The sequence below is a fragment of the Pseudophryne corroboree genome, chromosome 1, assembly GCF_028390025.1.
Source record: "Pseudophryne corroboree isolate aPseCor3 chromosome 1, aPseCor3.hap2, whole genome shotgun sequence".
NCBI lineage: Eukaryota > Metazoa > Chordata > Amphibia > Anura > Myobatrachidae > Pseudophryne > Pseudophryne corroboree.
Window position 1 is genome coordinate 114,917,940 of NC_086444.1, and position 22,937 is coordinate 114,940,876.

The 22,937-nt window shown below is 46.6% G+C and overlaps 1 protein-coding gene across 1 annotated transcript in view; it reads right to left on the bottom strand.

Annotated features, from left to right (window-relative positions):
• Positions 1–22,937, bottom strand: part of LOC134972877 (granzyme A-like) — a 43,765-nt gene that overhangs the window by 17,631 nt on the left and 3,197 nt on the right. The window contains exons 2-4 of the mRNA XM_063946504.1: positions 22,268–22,427; positions 17,721–17,865; positions 15,913–16,185 (exon numbers count right to left, since the gene is read on the bottom strand). Coding sequence (XP_063802574.1) covers positions 15,913–16,185; positions 17,721–17,865; positions 22,268–22,427 — 578 coding nt within the window. The remainder of the gene's footprint in view (positions 1–15,912; positions 16,186–17,720; positions 17,866–22,267; positions 22,428–22,937) is intronic.

Below are 22,937 nucleotides of genomic sequence, written 5' to 3' on the forward strand. Positions count from 1 at the left end.
ATACTCACAATGCAAAACCACAGACTTATCCTGCAATGCACATATTTATTTGTGAAGTTAGCCAGTCACACTTGTGTTGTGCAATGTGGAGCGTGCTAATGCCTCCGCTGTCTCTTTGTATTCAGTGTAAGACAGGAAGTAAAACATACTGTTCTGTACCTTCTGTAATACAGAGAGAGGAAGGACAGGACAGATACAGTACCAATAAGATTATAGCGTATCTGGCATTAAGGGGAGAATGCAGAAAAGGGGAAGAATAATAAAGGAAAGGCATGTTAGACACAAATTGGAGATAAGAGAAGGACAAAGTTTAGTCACTGGCCCCTTTATAATTAAATATTGCAGATTTTGTTAAATATTTAAATGTAGATGCCATTTAAAAGTAGCAATGTAATTCAGGTGAGTGGACTCGGTTCGAGTCTTTGGAAACTTTGGACAGCTTCTGATTAATCAATATAGCCCCTACAGTCTGTACTACAAATACGTGACGTGATGTGTCACATGACGCTGATGAGTTGACTCTGAGCCCCTCTGCACTGTATGCCCTGTGCATGCAGAACACAGAGCCACGGCAGCCCCCTATTAGTGCTAGGCTGTAGGAGAGAAGGGTTAGTGTTAGGCACTATGGGGATGGTTACAGTTAGGCTGCAGGAGAGGTGGGTTCGGGTTAATCTTAGAAGCATATCTAGGGGCAGTGGTGGAACTAGTGAGCGGTGGGCCCAGGTGCAGCAAAATGCTTTGGTCCCCCCCTCATCCCATCCAAGTCCACTCCCTCACCCCTGGAGAGGATCTGGTGAGGGGGACCTGCTCAGGGCCAGGGAAATGGATACCTAGCAACAGTGCCGTAACTAGACATTTTAGCGCTGTGTGCAAGAAACGGCATCGGAGCCCCCCCTGTGGCCACAAAATAATACCATTTCATATAACATGCACAGTAGTCTCCATTATTCAAATTACACCGAATAGTAGAGCCACTACTCCAGGTAAAGCCCCTTTTACACATTACAGCGGACAGAGTCCCCTAGCAAAGTAGGGACAGGCGCCCCCCCCCCCCCCCCCCCCTCATATTTGAAGTATGGAAGTCACCAAAAAAGGAGCGTGGCCACACAATAGTACCCTTAATTCATATTGCACAACACAGTAGTGTCCCTTACTCACATTACACCGCACAGTAATGTTCGTTATTCACATTATGCTACACCTTGTCTAATATCCCATTTCTAACATTAACAGGAAGACCTGTGAGTGCCGGCAGCTACTTTACTACAGTATATATATATATATATATATATATATATATATATATATATATTATTATTATTATTATTATTATTATTATTATTATTATTATTATTATTATTATTATTATTATTATTATTATTATTATTATTATTATTATTATTATTATTATTATTATTATTATTTTTCTCATACGTCCTAGAGGATGCTGGGGATGCTTCAAGAACCATGGGGTATAGATGGGAGGAGACATGGGCACACTATAAGACTTTGAATGGGTGTGAACTGGCTCCTCCCTCTATGCCCCTCCTCCAGACTCCAGTTAGATTCTGTGCCCAGTGAGACTGGATGCACACTGAGGAGCTCTCCAGAGTTTCTCAGAAAAATACTTTTGTTAGGTTTATTATTTTGAGGGAGACCTGCTGGCAACAGGCTCCCTGCATCGTGGGACTGAGGGGAGAGAAGCAGACCTACTTCTCTGAGTTCAAAGGCTCTGCTTCTTAGGCTACTGGACACCATTAGCTCCAGAGGGTTCGATCAATTGGTGCGCCTAGCTGCTTGTTCCCGGAGCCGTGCCGTCACCCCCCTCACAGAGCCAGAAGACAGAAGCCGGGTAAGTATGAGAAGATCAGAAGACTTCAGTGACGGCAGAAGACGGCGTTTGAGGTACCGCGCTGCGGCCGCGCTGCGCGTCATGCTCCCACACATAACACGGCACTGCAGGGTGCAGGGCGCAGGGGGGGCGCCCTGGGCAGCATGAAAACCTCTAACAGCACTGGCATAAGTAAAAAAACAGTGCCTAGGCACTAGTTAAGGGACCCCCGCCAGTATAAATATAAATTTAAGCGGGACTGAAGCATGACATGTAGTGGGCGGGGCTTAGCCCACACAGCTCTGACCAGCGCCATTTTCTCTTCACAGAAGCTGCAGAGACGCTGGCCCTGACCTCCACACTGCTGTACAAGTAACAAGGTGCAAAAGGGGGGGGGGGGGGGCACAAGTGATTTGGTGCAAATTGATATATATATAAAGCGCTAACAGGTCTGTGCAGTCTTTTTACTCGCTTCAGTACCGGGATAGGCGCTGGATTGTGAGCTGGCAGAACTCCCTCTGTGTCTCTCTTACAGGCTTTGTTGTGGGTCTGTCTCCTATAGCCTCAGTGTGGTTGTGGTGTCGGTACATGTGTGTCGAGCATTGTGGATTGCTGACACTGACTCTAAGAAGGCGATGGAGTCTCTACCATTTAACGGTAGGGTCTTGTTTGGTGACGGCCTCACTGACCTGGTGTCTACGGCTACCGCGGGTAAGTCTTAATTTTTACCTTATGTTCCTGCACAGCAGAAGAAAACGCCTCACTATCAGATGCAGTCCTTTCGGCCCAATAAATACAAGAAAGGACGAGGGTCCTCCTTCCATGCTGCGAGGGGAAGAGGAAGGTGAAAAAGGTCACAGGCTGTGGCAAGTTCCCAAGGGCAGAAGTCCTCTCCGGCTTCTACCAAATCCAATGCATGACGCTGGGGCTCCTCTGCGGGAGTCCGCACCGGTGGGGGAACGTCTCCAACTCTTCAGTCAGGTCTGGGTGCACTCGGACCTGGATCCTTGGATAGTAGAAATAGTAACCCAAGGATACAGGATAGAGTTTCAAGACGTGCCCCCTCACCGATTTTTCAAATCGGCCTTGCCAGCTTCTCTTCTAGAAAGGGAGGTAGTAAGCGATACTAAAGTTGTGTCAAAATCAAGTAATTGTCACGGTGCCCCCGTCACAACAGGGGGAAGGCTTTTATTCGAGCCTGTTCGTGGTCCCGAAGCCGGATGGCTCAGTCAGACTGATTCTGAACCTAAAATCCTTCAATTTCTTTCTAAAAAAATTCAAATTCAAGATGGAATCTCTCCGAGCAGTGTTCTCCAGTCTGGAGGAGGGGGATTTTATGGTGTCGGTCGACATAAAGGATGCCTACTTACATGTCCCCATATATCCTCCACATCAGGCTTACCTGAGATTTGCTGTTCAGGATTGTCATTACCAATTTCAGCCGTTGCCGTTTGGTCTGTCCACGGCTCCGAGGATTTTCACCAAAGTAATGGCGGAAATGATGGTTCTCCTGCGCAAGCAGGGAATCACAATTATCCCGTACTTGGATGATCACCTCATAAAGGCGAGATCCAAGGAGCGACTGCTGAAAAATGTTGCCCTTTCACTGACGATTCTGCAACAACATGGTTGGCTCCTAAATTTGCCAAAATCACAGTTGGATCCGACGACATGGCTGTCGTTCCTGGGTATGATTCTGGATACAGAATTGCAGAGAGTTTTTCTTCCAGTGGAAAAATCTCTGGAAATACAGGACATGGTAAAACAGATTCTGAAACCAGCAAAGGTGTCAGTTCTTCAATGCACTCGGTTGCTGGGGAAGATGGTGGCGGCCTACGAGGCTATTCCGTATGGCAGGTTCCATGCCAGGGTGTTTCAGTGGGACCTGTTGGACCAGTGGTCCGGGTCTCACCTGGAGATGCACCGGAAAATAATTCTGTCTCCCAGGACCAGAATCTCCCTTCTGTGGTGTCTGCACAGCTCTCACCTTCTGGAGGGACGCAGGTTCGGATTTAGGATTGGATCCTGGTGACCACAGATGCAAGCCTCCGAGGCTGGGGAGCAGTCACTCAGGGAAGAAACTTTCAGGGAAAGTGGTCAAGCCAGGAAGCTTGTCTACACATAAACATTCTGGAATTAAGGGCCATTTACAACGGCATCCTGTAGCAGAACATCTTCTTCGAGGTCTGCCTGTCTTGATTCAGTCAGACAACATGACAGCAGTGGCGTACATAAACCGCCAGGGCGGAACAAGGAGCAGAGCAGCGATGGCCGAGGCCACGAAGATTCTTCGCTGGGCGGAAAGACATGCCAGCATTCTGTCAGCAGTCTTCATTCCAGGAGCGGACAACTGGAAAGCAGACTTCCTCAGCAGACACGATCTCCATCCAGGAGAGTGGGGTCTTCATCAAGAGGTCTTTGCAGAAGTGACAAGTCGTTGGGGAGTTCCTCAAGTAGACATGATAGCGTCCCGCCTCAACAAGAAACTTCAGAGATATTGTTCCAGGTCAAGGGACCCTCAAGCGATAGCGGTGGATGCCCTAGTGACACCGTGGGTGTTTCCGTCGGTATATGTGTTCCCTCCACTTCCACTCATTCCAAAGGTGATAAAAATTATAAGAAGAACAAGGGTTCAGGCGATACTCATTGTTCCGGATTGGCCAAGAAGGGCTTAGTATCCAGATCTTCAGGAGTTGCTCATAGAAGATCCCTGGCCTCTTCCTCTTCGGGAGGACCTGTTGCAACAGGGGCCGTGCATGTATCAGGACTTACCGCGGCTGCGTTAGATGGCGTGGCGGTTGAATGCCAAATCCTAGCCTGAAAGGGTATTCCCAGTGAAGTCATTCCCACACTTCTTCAGGCTAGAAAAGAAGTAACGGCAAAGCATTACCACCGTATTTGGAGAAAATGTGTGTCTTGGTGTGAATCCAAGAAGGCTCCTATGGAAGAATTTCACCTGAGGCGCTTGCTCCATTTTCTACAAGCAGGTGTGGATGCGGGCCTAAAGTTAGGCTCTATTAAAGTACAGATTTCGGCCTTGTCGATCTTTTTTCAGAAAGAATTGGCCTCCCTTCCAGAAGTTCAGACCTTCGTGAAAGGCGTGCTGCACATCCAACCTCCATTTGTGCCTCCTGTGGCACCGTGGGATCTTAATGTGGTGTTGCAGTACCTGCAATCTCATTGGTTTGAACCTTTACGTAAGGTTGAGTTGAAATTACTTACTTGGAAAGTAGTCATGTTGTTGGCCTTGGCATCCGCAAGGCGAGTGTCTGAGTTGGCGGCTTTGTCTCACAAAAGCCCCTATTTAATTTTCCATGCTGATAGAGCGGAGTTGAGAATTCATCAGCAATTTCTACCGAAAGTGGTTTCATAATTTCACGTGAACCAGCCTATTGTGGTGCCAGTGGCTACTGATGCCTTGGCGGATTCAAAGTCTCTCTATGTGGTCAGAGCTTTGAAGATCTATGTCGCCAGAACGGCTCAGATTAGGAAAACAGAGGCTCTGTTTGTCCTGTCGGCTCCCAACAAGATTGGGGCTCCTGCTTTTAAGCAGACTATTGCGCACTGGATTTGTAATACGATTCAGCAGGCTCATTCTACGGCAGGTTTGCCGTTACCGGAATCGGTAAAAGCCCATTCTACCAGGAAGGTGGGCTCATCCTGGGTGGCTGCCTGTGGAGTCTCGGCGTTACAACTTTGCCGAGCTGCTACTTGGTCAGGATCAAACACCTTTGCGAGGTTTTACACATTTGATACCCTGGCTGAGGAGGACCTCTTGTTTGGTCAATCGATGCTGCAGAGTCATCCGCACTCTCTCGCCCGTTCTAGAGCTTTGGTATAAACCCCATGGTCTTGAAGCATCCGCAGGATCCTCTAGGACGTATGAGAAAATAGGATTTTAATACCTATCGGTAAATCCTTTTCTCTTAGTCCGTAGAGGATGCTGGGCGCCCGTCCCAGTGCGGGCTGTATCTGCAGTTTGGTTATAGTTACGCTCATGTTGCCTTGAGTTCAGTCAATCTGTGACTGTGGTTGTTCATGCAGTTGCATGCATTGTTGTTGAATGCCATGTTGTACGGCGTGTTTGAGGTGTGATCTGGTATGTGTCTCACCTTAGTTTAAAATAATTAAATAAATCCTTTTCCTCGAAATGTCCGTCTCCCTGGGCACAGTTCCTATAACTGGAGTCTGGAGGAGGGGCATAGAGGGAGGAGCCAGTTCACACCCATTCAAAGTCTTATAGTGTGCCCATGTCTCCTGCTATACCCCATGGTTCTTGAAGCATCCCCAGCATCCTCTATGGACTAAGAGAAAAGGATTAACCGGTAGGTATTAAAATCCTATTATTTTTTTTTATACATATATATATATATACATACACATATAAACCACTCTCCGGGTGCGGCACTCCTGGCTTCACAAAGACGCAAGACACTGGCGTAGTAAATAACGTTTCAGTTGTATTCAACTGTCATCAGATTCTGAATCTGATGACAGTTGAATACAACTGAAACGTTATTGACTACGCCAGTCGCCAGTGTCTTGCATCTTTGTGAAGCCAGGAGTACCACACCCAGAGGGTGGTATGAAAACAGTATTGTGAGAGCACCGGCTGCATGCATGCATTTTTTAAGGGAGTGCCGTCCTTTTGCAGTGTATCTCTCTCTCTCTCTCTCTCTCTCTCTCTCTCTCTCTCTCTCTCTCTCTATATATATATATATATATATATATATATATGTATATACACACACACACACACATATATATATATATATATATATATATATATATATATATATATATATATATATATATATATATATATACACATTGCTCTTTGAAGAGGAGGCACCTGTGTCCTCATCAATGTCCCCCCTCCTGGGGCAGTTCCTCACACACAGGGATGCCCGGCAATGACCACAGAAGGCAGCAGCAGCCACTGTTCTTGGCGTGGCGCCGAGGTCCGGCACCCCTCCGCAGTCGCACTACATCAAGTAACTGCAAAACTACAGCTCCCGGCAGCTCACAGCAGCTGGGAGCTGTAGGTTTGCAGAGTTGCTTGATTGTAGTGTGGACTGCAGAGCGGTGCCGGACCCCGATGCCAAGTACAGTGGCTGCCGCTGCTGCCTTCTGTGGTAATTGCCGGGCATCCCTGTGGGTGGGGGACACAGGGGCACAGTTAATCTATCATGGCCGTGGGTGCACAGCCGGGCAGCGCCCTTCCTCAGCTGGTGCCCCTGGTGAGTGCCGTCCTGGCCAATGGGTAGATACGCTCCTGGTTAGGCACTAGAGGGAGGGTTACGGTTAGGAACTAGGTGGAGTGTTAGGGTTAGGCTGTAGGAGAGGAAGGTTAGTGTTAGGCATTAGGGGGAGAGTTAGGCTGTATGAGAGGAGGGTTAGTGTTAGGCATTAGTGGGAGAGTTAGGCTGTATGAGAGGAGAGTTAGTGTTAGGTACTAGGGGGAGTATTAGGGTTAGGCTGTGTCAGAGAAATTTGGACACCTTATGATGGGACTGAATGGTTACAGTGTTAAACTTTGTGTATCAATGTCATTTTGGGTGCAGGCAGGGCCGTAACTAGGTGTGTGCGGAGGGGGCACCGCACATAGCGCTGCAAGGTAGGGGGCACTGTTGGTGGCAATTGTCAAGTATGTGTTTTAATTACTTTCACTTTCAGTTTCCCCCCCTTTTTGAAGCCCAGCATCTCCTGACCACCCGTCTCCTTCCCCCACCTCTTCTGTCGCTAATACCTATACATTTATAAACTCACCTTGAGATTTCTTTGTTATTCAGTCACACTGTCCTTTATTACATTTCAAGATGCTGACATACCTGGGATTCGAACCCATTGCCTGTGGCATTACAGTCAGACACTCTATTCATTGAGCTATCTGCCCTTGTATAGAAAGTTAGAGAGTTCAAACTATTTGAAGCTTTGTGAAAAAATGATCAGCATTGCGGCGGAGTAGATCTATGTAGTGTGTGGCTGCAAGGGATTGAATATGAGGCTGCACACTACATAGATCTGCTCAATTGCAATGCTGATTATTATTTTTTACAAAGTACCAGTAGCTTCATATAGTGTTCATAGTTTTTATGCAGAATCAAATAGCTTAATGAGTAGGGTGTCTAATTAGGATTCAACAAGTCATAGGTTTGAATCCTGGGTATGGCAGTATATTGAAATGTGTTATTTAAATAAGAATTTACTTACCGATAATTCTATTTCTCGTAGTCCGTAGTGGATGCTGGGGACTCCGTAAGGACCATGGGGATTAGCGGCTCTGCAGGAGACTGGGCACAAAAATAAAAGCTTTAAGACTACCTGGTGTGCACTGGCTCCTCCCCCTATGACCCTCCTCCAAGCCTCAGTTAAGATACTGTGCCCGGACGAGCGTACACAATAAGGAAGGATTTTGAATCCCGGGTAAGACTCATACCAGCCACACCAATCACACCATATAACTTGTGATCTAAACCCAGTTAACAGCATGATAACAGAGGAGCCTCTAGAAAAGATGGCTCACTACAGCAATAACCCGATTTTTTTTTTTGTAACAATAACTATGTACCAGTATTGCAGACAATCCGCACTTGGGATGGGCGCCCAGCATCCACTACGGACTACGAGAAATAGAATTATCGGTAAGTAAATTCTTATTTTCTCTGACGTCCTAGTGGATGCTGGGGACTCCGTAAGGACCATGGGGATTATACCAAAGCTCCCAAACGGGCGGGAGAGTGCGGATGACTCTGCAGCACCAAATGAGAGAACTCCAGGTCCTCCTCAGCCAGGGTATCAAATTTGTAGAATTTTACAAACGTATTTGCTCCTGACCAAGTAGCTGCTCGGCAAAGTTGTAAAGCCGAGACCCCTCGGGCAGCCGCCCAAGATGAGCCCACCTTCCTTGTGGAATGGGCTTTTACAGATTTTGGCTGTGGCAGGCCTGCCACAGAATGTGCAAGCTGAATTGTACTACAAATCCAACGAGCAATAGTCTGCTTAGAAGCAGGAGCACCCAGCTTGTTGGGTGCATACAGAATAAACAACGAGTCAGATTTTCTGACTCCAGCCGTCCTGGAAACCTATATTTCCAGGGCCCTGACGACGTCTAGCAATTTGGAGTCCTCCAAGTCCCTAGTAGCCGCAGGCACCACAATAGGTTGATTCAGGTGAAACGCTGAAAACCACCTTAGGGAGAAACTGAGGACGAGTCCTCAATTCCGCCCTGTCCGAATGGAAAATCAGATGAGGGCTTTTACAGGATAAAGCCGCCAATTCTGACATGCACCTGGCCCAGGCCAGGGCCAACAGCATGACCACTTTCCATGTGAGATATTTTAACTCCACATATTTAAGTGGTTCAAACCAATGTGACTTTTGGAACCCAAAAACTACATTGAGATCCCAAGGTGCCACTGGAGGCACAAAAGGAGGCTGTATATACAGTACCCCTTTTCTTTTTGGAAGAAAATTGACAGGGCCGAAATTTGAACCTTAATGGACCCCAATTTCAGGCCCATAGACACTCCTGTTTGCAGGAAATGTAGGAATCGACCCAGTTGAAAATTCCTCCGTCGGGGCCTTACTGGCCTCGCACCACGCAACATATTTTCACCAAATGCGGTGATAATGTTTTGCGGTTATATCCTTCCTGGCTTTGATCAGGATAGGAATGACTTAATCCGGAATGCCTTTCTCCTTCAGGATCCGGCGTTCAACCGCCATGCCGTCAAACGCAGCCGCGGTAAGTCTTGGAACAGACAGGGTCCTTGCTGGAGCAGGTCCCTTCTTAGAGGTAGAGGCCACGGATCCTCCGTGAGCATCTCTTGAAGTTCCGGTTACCAAGTCCTTCTTGGCCAATCCGGAGCCACGAATATAGTGCTTACTCCTCTCCATCTTATGATTCTCAGTACCTTGGGTATGAGAGGCAGAGGAGGGAACACATACACTGACTGGTACACCCACTGTGTTACCAGAGCGTCTACAGCTATTGCCTGAGGGTCCCTTGACCTGGCGCAATGCTTGTCGAGTTTTATAAACATGTGGAAGACTTCTGGGTGAAGTCCCCACTCTCCCGGGTGGAGGTCGTGTCTGCTGAGGAAGTCTGCTTCCCAGTTGTCCACTCCCGGAATGAATACTGCTGACAGTGCTATCACATGATTTTCCGCCCAGCGAAGAATCCTTGCAGCTTCTGCCATTGCCCTCCTGCTTCTTGTGTCACCCTGTCTGTTTACGTGGGTGACTGCCGTGATGTTGTCCGAATGGATCAACTCCGGGTGACCTTGAAGCAGAGGTCTTGCTGAGCTTAGAGCATTGTAAATGGCCCTTAGCTTCAGGATATTTATGTGAAGTGATGTCTCCAGGCTTGACCATAAGCTCTGGAAATCCCTTCCCTGTGTGACTGCTCCCCAGCCTCGCAGGCTGGCATCCGTGGTCACCAGGACCCAGTCCTGAATGTCGAATCTGCGGCCCTCTAGAAGATGAGCACTCTGCAACCACCACAGGAGAGACACCCTTGTGCTTGGTGACAGGGTTATCCGCTGATGCATCTGAAGATGCGACCTGGACCATTTGTCCAGCAGGTCCCACTGGAAAGTTCTTGCGTGGAATCTGCCGAATGGGATTGCTTCGTAGGAAGCCACCATTTTTCCCAGAACCCTTTCATTGATGTACTGAGACTTGGCTCGATTATAGGAGGTTCCCGACTAGCTCGGATAACTCCCTGACTTTCTCCTCCGGGAGAAACACCTTTTTCTGGACTGTGTCCAGGATCATCCCTAGGAACAGAAGACGAGTCGTCGGAATCAGCTGCGATTTTGGAATATTGAGAATCCAATCGTGCTGCCGCAACACTACCTGAGATAGTGCTACACCAACCTCCAACTGTTCCCTGGATCTTACCCTTATCAGGGAATCGTCCAAGTAAGGGATAACTAAAATTCCCTTCCTTCGAAGGAGTATCATCATTTCGGCCATTACCTTGGTAAAGACCCGGGGTGCCGTGGACCATCCATACGGCAGCGTCTGAAACTGATAGTGACAGTTCTGTACCACAAACCTGAGGTACCCTTGGTGAGAAGGGTAAATTGGGACATGAAGGTAAGCATCCTTGATGTCCCGAGACATCATGTAGTCCCCTTCTTCCAGGTTCGCAATCACTGCTCTGAGTGACTCAATCTTGAATTTGAACCTCCGTATGTAAGTGTTCAAGATTTTAGATTTAGAATCGGTCTCACCGAGCCGTCCGGCTTCGGTACCACAACAGTGTGGAATAATACCCCGTTCCCTGTTGCAGGAGGGATACCTTGATTATCACCTGCTGGGAATACAGCTTGTGAATGGCTTCCAAAACTGCCTCCCTGTCAGAGGGAGACATCGGTAAAGCCGACTTTAGGAAACGGCGAGGGGGAGACGTCTCGTATTCCAATTTGTACCCCTGAGATATCACCTGAAGGATCCAGGGGTCTACTTGCGAGTGAGCCCACTGCGCGCTGAAATTCATTGAGACGGGCCCCCACCGTGTCTGATTCTGCTTGTAAAGCCCCAGCGTCATACTGAGGGCTTGGCAGAGGCGGGAGAGGGCTTCTGTTCCTGGGAACTGGCTGATTTCTGCAGCCTTTTTCCTCTCCCTCTGTCCCAGGGCAGAAATGAGGAACCTTTTGTCCGCTTGCCCACGAAAGGACTGCGCCTGATAATACGGCGTCTTCTTATGTTGAGAGGCGACCTGGGGTACAAACGTGGATTTCCCAGCTGTTGCCGTGGCCACCAGGTCTGAAAGACCGACCCCAAATAACTCCTCCCCTTAATAAGGTAATACTTCCAAATGCCGTTTGGAATCCGCATCACCTGACCACTGTCGTGTCCATAACCCTCTACTGGCAGAAAAGGACAACGCACTTAGACTTGATGCCAGTCGGCAAATATTCCGCTGTGCATCACGCATATATAGAAATGCATCTTTTAAATGCTCTATAGGCAATAATATACTGTCCCTATCTAGGGTATCAATATTTTCAGTCAGGGAATCCGACCACGCCAACCCAGCACTGCACATCCAGGCTGAGGCGATTGCTGGTCGCAGTATAACACCAGTATGTGTGTAAATACATTTTAGGATACCCTCCTGCTTTCTATCAGCAGGATCCTTAAGGGCGGCCATCTCAGGAGAGGGTAGAGCCCTTGTTCTTACAAGCGTGTGAGCGCTTTATCCACCCTAGGGGGTGTTTCCCAACGCACCCTAACCTCTGGCGGGAAAGGATATAATGCCAATAACATTATAGAAATTATCAGTTGTTATCGGGGGAAACCCACGCATCATCACACACCTCATTTAATTTCTCAGATTCAGGAAAACTACAGGTAGTTTTTCCTCACCGAACATAATACCCCTTTTTGGTGGTACTCGTATTATCAGAAATGTGTAAAACATTTTTCATTGCCTCAATCATGTAACGTGTGGCCCTACTGGAAGTCACATTTGTCTCTTCACCGTCGACACTGGAGTCAGTATCCGTGTCGGCGTCTATATCTGCCATCTGAGGTAACGGGCGCTTTAGAGCCCCTGACGGCCTATGAGACGTCTGGACAGGCACAAGCTGAGTAGCCGGCTGTCTCATGTCAACCACTGTCTTTTATACAGAGCTGACACTGTCACGTAATTCCTTCCAACAGTTCATCCACTCAGGTGTCGACCCCCTAGGGGGTGACATAATTATTACAGGCAATCTGCTCCGTCTCCACATCATTTTTCTCCTCATACATGTCGACACAAACGTACCGACACACAGCACACACACGGGGAATGCTCTGATAGAGGACAGGACCCCACTAGCCCTTTGGGGAGACAGAGGGAGAGTTTGCCAGCACACACCAGAGCGCTATATATATATATATACAGGGATAACCTTATATAAGTGTTTTTCCCCTTATAGCTGCTGTATTATTTAATACTGCGCGTAATTAGTGCCCCCCTCTCTTTTTTAACCCTTTCTGTAGTGTAGTGACTGCAGGGGAGAGCCAGGGAGCTTCCCTCCAACGGAGCTGTGAGGGAAAATGGCGCCAGTGTGCTGAGGAGATAGGCTCCGCCCCCTTCTCGGCGGCCTTATCTCCCGTTTTTCTGTGTATTCTGGCAGGGGTTAAATTCATCCATATAGCCCAGGAGCTATATGTGATGCATTTTTTTTGCCATCCAAGGTGTTTTTATTGCGTCTCAGGGCGCCCCCCCCCAGCGCCCTGCACCCTCAGTGACCGGAGTGTGAAGTGTGCTGAGAGCAATGGCGCACAGCTGCAGTGCTGTGCGCTACCTTGTTGAAGACAGGACGTCTTCTGCCGCCGATTTTCCGGACCTCTTCTGTCTTCTGGCTCTGTAAGGGGGCCGGCGGCGCGGCTCTGGGACCTATCCATGGCTGGGCCTGTGATCGGTCCCTCTGGAGCTAATGTCCAGTAGCCTAAGAAGCCCAATCCACTCTGCACGCAGGTGAGTTTGCTTCTTCTCCCCTTAGTCCCTCGATGCAGTGAGCCTGTTGCCAGCAGGACTCACTGAAAATAAAAAACCTAAACTTAAACTTTTCACTAAGCAGCTCAGGAGAGCCACCTAGTGTGCACCCTTCTCGTTCGGGCACAAAAATCTAACTGAGGCTTGGAGGAGGGTCATAGGGGGAGGAGCCAGTGCACACCAGGTAGTCTTAAAGCTTTTACTTTTGTGCCCAGTCTCCTGCGGAGCCGCTAATCCCCATGGTCCTTACGGAGTCCCCAGCATCCACTAGGACGTCAGAGAAATAAAGGGTATTGTAACTGAATAACAACAAGCTCTCAAGTTAAGTGCATGAATGTGGTGTAAAGAGGATTTGTGTCCAAATCCATTTTCTTGCAGTGTATATATAAAATGTGGGAAAGGGCATCATAGCATGGGCTTTCTCTGGGATAAATCTTGGCATGCCCCTTACCCACGAGGCATGCACCTTATGCAGAGCCGGCCATAGCTATAGGCAAACTAGGCAATTGCCTAGGGCATTTGATATGCCTAGGGGCATCAGCAGCTTCTGCTGATTAAAATGATATGCGGCATGTCTATATTCTGTGTGTAGCATTTCATATGAAGATACAGCCACAGTCTCACACAGTATATAGGCATGCTGCATATCATTTTAATCAGCAGAAGCTGCTTGTGCATCCTAGCCACATAGCAATGCACATTAGATGAATTTTCATAAAAAAAAGGTGCCTGACGTTAGCATTGATGCAAGATTTGTGAGGACACATCTGTATCCAAGCAGAGGCAGAGGTCACAGTGTTAGTGGCAGTGTGAGTGTTGTGTGCATGTGAGTGGGTTAGTTGTGCAGTAGTGTTCGGAATATGTGTAAGGAGCATTATGTGTGTCATGTAAAAATGCACTAGTAATGTGCAACATATGTGTAAGGGGCACTATGTGTGTCATTATGTGTATAAGGGCATTAATAATGTGCGGCATATGTGTAACAGGGTACTACTGTATGTGTGTCATTATGTGTATAGGGGCACTAATAATGTGCAGCAAATGTGTAGGGGGCACTATACATGTCATTATGTGTATAAGGGCATTAATGATGTGCGGCATATGTGTAAGGGACATTATGTGTAAAAGGGCATTAATAAAGGTTGTCATAATGTTTAAGGCGAATTATGTTTATAAGGACATTAATAATGTGTCTCATATGTGTAAGGGGCATTACTGTGTGGAATTATGTGTATAAATCCATTACTAATGTGTGGCATTATGTGTATAAGGTGCTCTACTATGTGGCGTTGCGTATAGAAAGGACACTACTGTTTCATCTAATGTGAATAAAGAGCAATAGGGTGTGGTGTAATGTGAATAAGGAGCAATTCAGTGTGATGTAATGTGAATAAGGGGCTCTACTGTGAGGAGTAACGTTTATAAGGTAAAGTGATACTACTGTGGGATGTAATATGAATTATGGACACTATTGCATGATAAAATGTGAATAAAGTTGCAGTACTATGTGGCGTAATTGGAATTGGGGTTACTATTGTGTGGCCATGCCCCTTGCCATCAAAATCACACCCCTTTTTGGGCTGTGCGCTAAATGTGCGAACTGTTCCTATTTAAAATATAGGGGGTACAAACCCCAAAATAAGGACTGCTATGGGTGAGGGGTGATGGTGCTGGGAAAGAGGTGCAAGGTCAGAGGCGGAACCAGCGGTGGTGCTAGGGGGGCACCAGCCAAAATCTTGCCTAGGGCATCATATTGGTTAGGGCCGGCTCTGACCTTATGTCCCTGTTGGGAAAATGTGGGGGAGGTGGAGGGCGACATTTCTCTCTCTGGCACAGGGCACCAAAAAGTCTAGTTACGGCTCTGGGTGCCGGCAACATGTATTCTGAACAGTATATAAAAGTGTTCATCTCTCCCTGCACCTGTTTTCTGCTAATTGTGCTTTCTGTGCATGACTTGCTAAAAAGGGCCTCTTTCCGTCATTAGGGGGCTAAGAGTGGTGGACAGTGCTCTATTACTAACTCGTGGCCCCTAAGTGACTGCCCGGGGATCTTTCCATGCTCATAATTAAGAATAAGTATCGTGTCTGGATGTCAGTAATAAAGATGGATTGTATTCTCTGTCGTGTAGCCATTTCTGATGTAATGTGTATTGTTTGCTCTATAAACTGTGAGCCCTGTAAACCAAATTGTCTCTCTGAGCCTGCGCGCTCTCAGACACCCATCTAGGCCTAGATGCGAATAAACCATATGTGCTTTTTCATCTGATCCTGGCATATCTCGTATTTATCTTGCGACCACAGCTGTAAGAGAGGAGGGTTAGTGTTAGGCACTAGGGGGAGTTTTAGGGCGAGGCTGAAGGAGAGAAGGGTTAGTATTAGGCACTAGGGGGAGTGTTAGGGTTAGGCTGTAGGAGAGCAGGGTTAGTGTTAGGCACTAGGGGGAGAGTTATAGTTAGGTTGCAGAAGGGGAGGGTTTTGATTGTAGACGTTCGTTTCTGCATGACTTATTTTGAAAATTTGCTTGCTAAATACACCCTTATATACAGTAGAGAGATATCACCTAGTGTAAAATCATTAACTCTTACCTGGCATGTGTCATCATTGTGTCTCTTAAGGGGCCCTGCACATATCATGCTGCTGGTTATTTGCGGCTTGCCTTTTTGTTTACTGTATATTTTACTGCATTTTACACTGTCTACTACTGTCAGATTAGCCTGTCGAAGAACATCTGACATTGTCTTCTGTTTAGTCAGTCCCCATCCGGCCGTGCTGCACATTGTTCCAGGCTTGATGTTTTCTTCATTTTTTGGAAGAGATAGAAGTGCCACAATCTTGTTCAGCTTTGCAGGTTTTTCTAGCTGCAACATAGAAACCCACATGTAAATTCGTTGGGTAAAAAAACCATATTATACCTCCCAGCATTCTTCATTTAATCAGATATATTAAAATGTACCATCATACAAAAATAATACGTATATTTTTTTATTAATGTTAATAATTCATAAGCTGATTTCCAATTTGTTATATAATATTTAAATTAACTTTATATAAAAAATAAGCACAGATGAAAGATTAGCTGAGGTATATCTGTCTGAGTTGCAATGACAAATATATGGGGGGGCTCCTTGGACTGCACACCCTAATTCCAAACACAATCAGAGGTGCTATCATGCTTGAAGTTCCACACAGAAAAGAGAAAATGCAGATGCGCACTCTATAGTACTAAGCACAACTAATCAGAATAATTATAATAAACTGTGCAAACACAGAGCAAAAAAGAGGTGCTTAGCATAATTTTTGGGCAAAACCAACCTTGAACCTTAGTGTTAGGTACCCATCAGGTTAGATCACTTGGTCGCGGTTGGTAGGCCCATATATTTTTTCCAAAAATTATGCTAAGCACCTCAATTTTGCTCTTTGTTAGATTCCAGAGTTTACTATAATTATTCTGATTAGAAGTGCATAGCACTATAGAGTTGCGATGACAACAACGATGTTAGGGTTTTCTAAACTTGGGTACATACAGATGTGGGGAGTTAGCGATACAGCAATGTGATATACCATTATACCACAGCAACGTACACACTACACGATCCGCCATACAACATTGCAATATAATGTTACATGCTTAATGTAACAACACTGCCTTGTCCATGGCATCATCCCACCTGAAGTGCAGCGCATCAGATGGGATGATGCAACCATCCAATTAATCAAATGGGTTGGTTGCCCTTTGTGAATGCTGTGCGTGCAAACGGTGGTGTGGTTATGCCTAAGTAGTATACCTGGGTCCCCAGAGACACCTGGATACTCTGTATCTGCTCCCATCTCAGTGCCCCTAGGTAAAGCTGGGTACACACCGGGCCAATGGGTCAGCAATTCGGCTGATCCGCTGACCTAACTAACAATTGGTAAGTGCATACAGACTTAACAATATCCGCCCGATGTGTTGAGGCCGATGCCACTTGCCTGACATCACAACTGGACAGGCATTAAAATGTGCCCACCTAGTTAAGATGTCAGTCACTGGCGGCCTCTGCAGTAAGTGTACGAGCAGTCGGCGGACCACCCAGATACACAGCCAGATGCAAGGATATATCTATATATATAGCTACTTCAGGTCTGGGCAGCCAGTCTTGATACTGTGGGCCCTCCCCTAATAATTGCGGCAAATGAGGCATTTCTTGCCAGGTGCCTCAGTAATATCATTAAGAACTAGAGAAGTAATAGGTTAAACATGATTTCAGCCCAAACATTGCGGCCTTTATCTCAGATTTTTAAGCTTTCATTGTTTTGTTTTTTTTGTCAACACATACAGGAGACCACTTATTACATGAACAAAATGAAGAGGTTGGTACTTTATTATAATATCTAATTATGTCATCATCATCACCTGTACAAGTTGAATGTCATTAACTTTTGTTTTATGATCAAAACAAGGGTGTTGAATAAACCGTTTGATCCCATATATCTGCTGCTGCTGCTGTGTGTCCTTTGTCAGAGAGTGGGCACCGAGGGTAACCTTCGTCTTAGTCCCACTGGAAACCAAAAAATGTAAATCAGTTCAGGTTAAATGGTAATAAAATCTTAAATGGACACTAATATGTTTTAAATTGTTTATACTTAAATACAAGACCACCTAACTCACCATATCATTGCAACTGAAAATAAGTGGGAAAAGCAGAAACAAAGTTACTTTGGCAAGGCATCGTGTTGGCAGCCGTGTCAAGTAATCTCTCCAAACTGCTATCTATTTCACTTAGCTGCAGATACCATCCTTAAAAGCTGCTTTGGAGGACTGTACTTCTTTGATTTGTCCAATGCCAACATCAATTTGGTAATTATATACCCCCACTCCCCCAACCTTCCTATTTTTGGCAAGACAGTCCCACTTTATGAGACACTGTACCGCTGTCCTGCCTACAAGTATTGGTGTCCCGTCAGGAGGAGGCTGATGAAGCATTGGCTCATCATTACACTGCATGGCATGCACATGACATCTTAGTGCATGGGTGAGCCCCAGGCATACCCCCAGAGTGATGAAAAAGCCCCCTTTTTACGCTAGGCCATGCTTTTTTAAGGCTTAAGTTTATGGTGCGCAGAATTTTCCACTTCCATTCTCCTATATGAGATATGTAATTAAGCTTCTGAATTTGTCTTGCTGCTTCTCCATTACATTTAGCAACAGGCGCATACAACAGCAACATTACTAGAATTTTTGTGAAATACAGTACATTCAGGGTAAGCCTGAACACAACACTTACCTATGTGTTGCATTAGACCCTGATGAAATTGCTATGTTGTTAGACTATTCAGCATAAAGGCTACAACTTGCCTCAGATACTGTAATGTCTCCTAAGAGCCACATACCTGTACACACTGGGTTTGAATCTGAGGTGGGTGCTCAGTCCTGCCTGGGCCATTAACCCAGTGACGTAATCAGGAATGTGCGATCACCACCTCCCCACGGCACTTGGTTTTGCCTAACAGGGTGACTGGAACGCATCCTGCACCTAGTAAAACAGCGTCAGTGCCACCAATAGGGGGGTATTCAATTGTTTGAAAAGTCAGTTGGGTGTTTGTGTTTTCTATCTGATAGACAGGAAAAAACAGACACCCAACCGACTTTTCAAACATTTGAATTCCCCCCATAGTGTCCTTTGGATGCTACAGGCAGGCACCCTGCAATGTATAAAGGTGAACAGAGTGTCTTCTAGACACTCTATGCACTGCTGTACTTCCGTGTGCTGGCTGCCTCCGCCCCATATGCGCGTCATCGCGACTTCATGAGAAATGGAGGCAGGGCCGGAACAGTGGTGCATTAAAGCCCTGTTACGGCTCTGCCATACCCTGTTGGAAATATGTGTGTACAAGAATGAGAAGTGCTGAAAGTAGGGTGGTATGGGGTGGTACGGACTACCATTAAGAAATTTGGTGGTGGTACGCAGTACCATCAGCCCTCCACTGGTGCATAATTTATAAGGGGCATTTTTGTGTGTAGGACATAAAATGGTGTCAGTGGCATAACTGTGTGTGGCATAATATGTAATAGACATTACGGTGTGTGGTATAATATGTAAGGCATTACAGTGTTTGGCATAATGTGTAAGGGGCATTATGGTGTGTGGCCTAATGTGGCCATGCCCCTATTGTCATATAGCAACTCCCCTAATTTTGTGTGACCACGCCCCCATGACACATGACCACACCCATTTTAACTATCAGTACCACTAAGAAAAAACTTCTGCTTGCACCACTGAGCATGAGTATGTAGCAGTTACTGTACACACCAGTGGATAGCTTACAACTACGAATAGCCCATAAACTTTTACAGTGGAGTGGTTTTATTAGAGATAAAGCAGATACAGCCGTACTCACTGTTATACACATTGGTAGTTGAGCGAAGCAGGGTGTCATACAGCTCACAAGCCAGTGACGAAACATCTAAGCCGATGAATATATGTAGGCACCGGGTAGTGTTGCAGGGTGCTGGAAAACGTTGTGGATCACTAATAAATGCAGGTCTGAAGGGAGCTAAGTGAATAACAACTGTCTACCACTATGGCACTCTTCACAGTCACAAGATGGCTCTGTGCATGCTTAGTAGTAGCCTCGTGGCCATCTTGGAACATGGAATGAAGCTTCCCTTGAGTATTAGCACCATGTAATCTGCACAGTAGCACACAGTGCCACACACCACTTTCAACATTTTTGCCTAAACGCTCCTCCTCGTGTAGCAAAGCACACGTTTTCCTAAATATTGTGTCTTAGTCAGATTGTAACCACATACAAAGCCGCTCACAGTGTAACAGAGACGCTAGGTAAGAACTGGCAGGAAGAATGGCTGTGGCAACTTTCATTGGAACCTTTTCTAGCCAGATTTGCAACTTTGTAGCACACAGAAGTACAAGTACTGCCAGCCCCAGGGGTCATGGTATGCCCAGAGCAAGTTTATGTTTTGACGCCCACTTTCCTGAACTGAATTGGCGGCCAACTAACCAACTACTGTACATCTTGTGGAGCTCAGGGCGAAAGTTTCCTTTGGGTGCAGCCAATGTTTAGAATAGGGTCAGTGTGTGCCAAACGCTTGCAACAATATTATAAGGGCATGGCAGTAAGGACGGTGCAATGGATAACATTACTGCCTCACAGCACTGAGGTCATGGGTTCGATTCCCACCATGTGTGGAGTTTGTATATTCTCCCTGGGCTTGTGTGCTTTTACTCCGGGTACTCCGGTTTTCTCCCACAATACAAAAATATACTAATTAATTGGTTCCCAACAAAAATTGTGTGTGTGTGTGTGTGTGTGTGTGTGTGTGTTGAGATGGGGGGGTAAGGGATATAGGCCCTCATTCCGAGTTGTTCGCTCGCTAGCTACTTTTAGCAGCAGTCCAAACGCTAAGCCGCCACCCTCTGGGAGTGTATCTTAGCTTAGTAGAAGTGCGAACGAAAGGATCGCGGCGCTGCTACAAAAAAAAATTGTGCAGTTTCAGAGTAGCTGCAGACTTACTCCTACCTTGCGTTCACTTCAGACTATTTAGTTCCTGTTTTGACGTCACAAACACGCCCTGCGTTCGGCCAGCCACTCCCCCGTTTCCCCAGCTACTCCTGCATTTTTATCTGGCACGCCTGCGTTTTTTTACACACTCCCCGAAAACGTCCAGTTACCACCCAGAAACACCCACTTCCTGTCAATCACTCAACGATCAGCAGTGCGACTGAAAAGCGTCGCTAGACCTTGTGTAAAACTGCATCGGCTTTTGTGAAAGTACGTCGCACGTGCACACTGCGCCTTATACGCATGCGCAGAATTGCCGATTTTTAGCCTGATTGCTGCGCTGCGAACAACGGCAGCTAGCGATCAACTCGGAATGACCCCCATAGATTGTAAGCTCCCATGGGTCAGGGACTGATGTGAATGGCAAAATATTCTCTCTAGAGTGCTGCAGAATATGGGGGCGGTCATTCAGATCTGATCACTGGGCAGCGATTTTTGCAGCCCTGCGATCAGATAGTCGCCACCTACAGGGGGAGTGTTTTTTCGCTGTGCAAGTGGCCGATTGCATGTGTAGCAGAGCTGTACAAACTGATTTTGTGCAGTCTCTGCGCAGACCAGGACTTACTCTTCCAGTGCGATGAGAACAGGCTGATTGGGACTAGAGCTGACGTCAGACACCCTCCCTGAAAACACTTGCTCTCACCTGCGTTTTTCCGGACACTCCCTGTAAACGGTCAGTTGCCACCCACAAACGACCTCTTCCTGTCAATCTCCTTGTGACAGTGAGACATATAAAGAGGGTAGCAGAGCTCCGGCATGTGCCGGCAGACCGTGTCTTCTGCTGTCCCCTCTGGCCTGCCCTGTTCCCTACCTAGTCTCAGAGTCCGACTCAGTGTGCGCCCCCTCCTCCTGCTGCTCTGTGGCTGCCAGTGGCCAACAGGAAGGGTAGGGCAGCGCGCCCTCTAACTTTTTTGGCGCCCGGAGCTCACGCTCCACCGGAGCCACCCTTGCTACAGCCCTGGGTATGCCTGCAAAGTAGTTTTGTCGCTTTAGTAGTTCAAATAAGGTGCACATTTTAAGGAGAACAACGATTGGCGCAATTAAGTCACAAAGTCTGTGGCACAGCAAGCAGTGGTACTATTTGGCGCGAAAAAGAACAAACATGTATGATGACATATCTGTAATTAGGGCATAATTGGTTAACACAGCCCAACAGTAACCATTATTTACATATTTGGCCACACCCCTGGGTGGGCAATATTTATTTATGTAAATGTAAATTTTTGAATTCAGTTGTCATTTCATTTTCTGCAGAGATTTTATTGTAGATTTGGATCATAGCATATTAGAAAGGCATGTCATATATTTTGTTTTTCTGTGTACCCAGCCCTAATATTAGACTGTAAGCTCATCTAGGCAAGGCATGTGTAACATACTTACAAAACGCAATGTGCTGCAGTTAGCACCCAATTTGCTTTAATGAGAGCTCCTCCGCATGATGATAATGACTTTTTATCCTTAACTGGCGTTGTGATGTAAGCCATATACGGTCTGGAGTGTGGAACAACCTCATTTCCTCCAATAATATCCATACACTCATCTGTAGATTAAAGTAGGCTGTGAATGTTACATAACAAAAGAGTAGCTCACAATTAGCAACCTGACATCTTCCAATTACTAGTATATGTACAGATGGAGCAAAGCTGTGTTCGATGAGCAGCAAGAAAAAGTGCCAGCCTGACAATTCATTGCCCCGCCTATATGACCAGGTACTTCCGGCGGCACCGGAGTAGGGAATCAAAACACAGCGATACTGGGGTCAAAGGAGAGGGTAGTTGTGCAAAATTTACAGTGTCTACAAAGGTTAGTCTATGCATATTGCGCCAGGGTCGGACTTGAGCATGAAGGGCCCACCGGGGGAATGCAGTGGTAGGGGCCCATGTTTAGGGGTGTGGCCAGTATCCATAAGGGGTGTGGCCAGCCATCACATTGGTTTGCCTAACCATTAGAGAGTGAATGGTCTGGGCCCCTTGATAAATATATACAGGGTGATTCAAATGTCGCAGTACACCCTTTTGTTTCAAAAACTGTCCTGAAAATGGGAAAACTG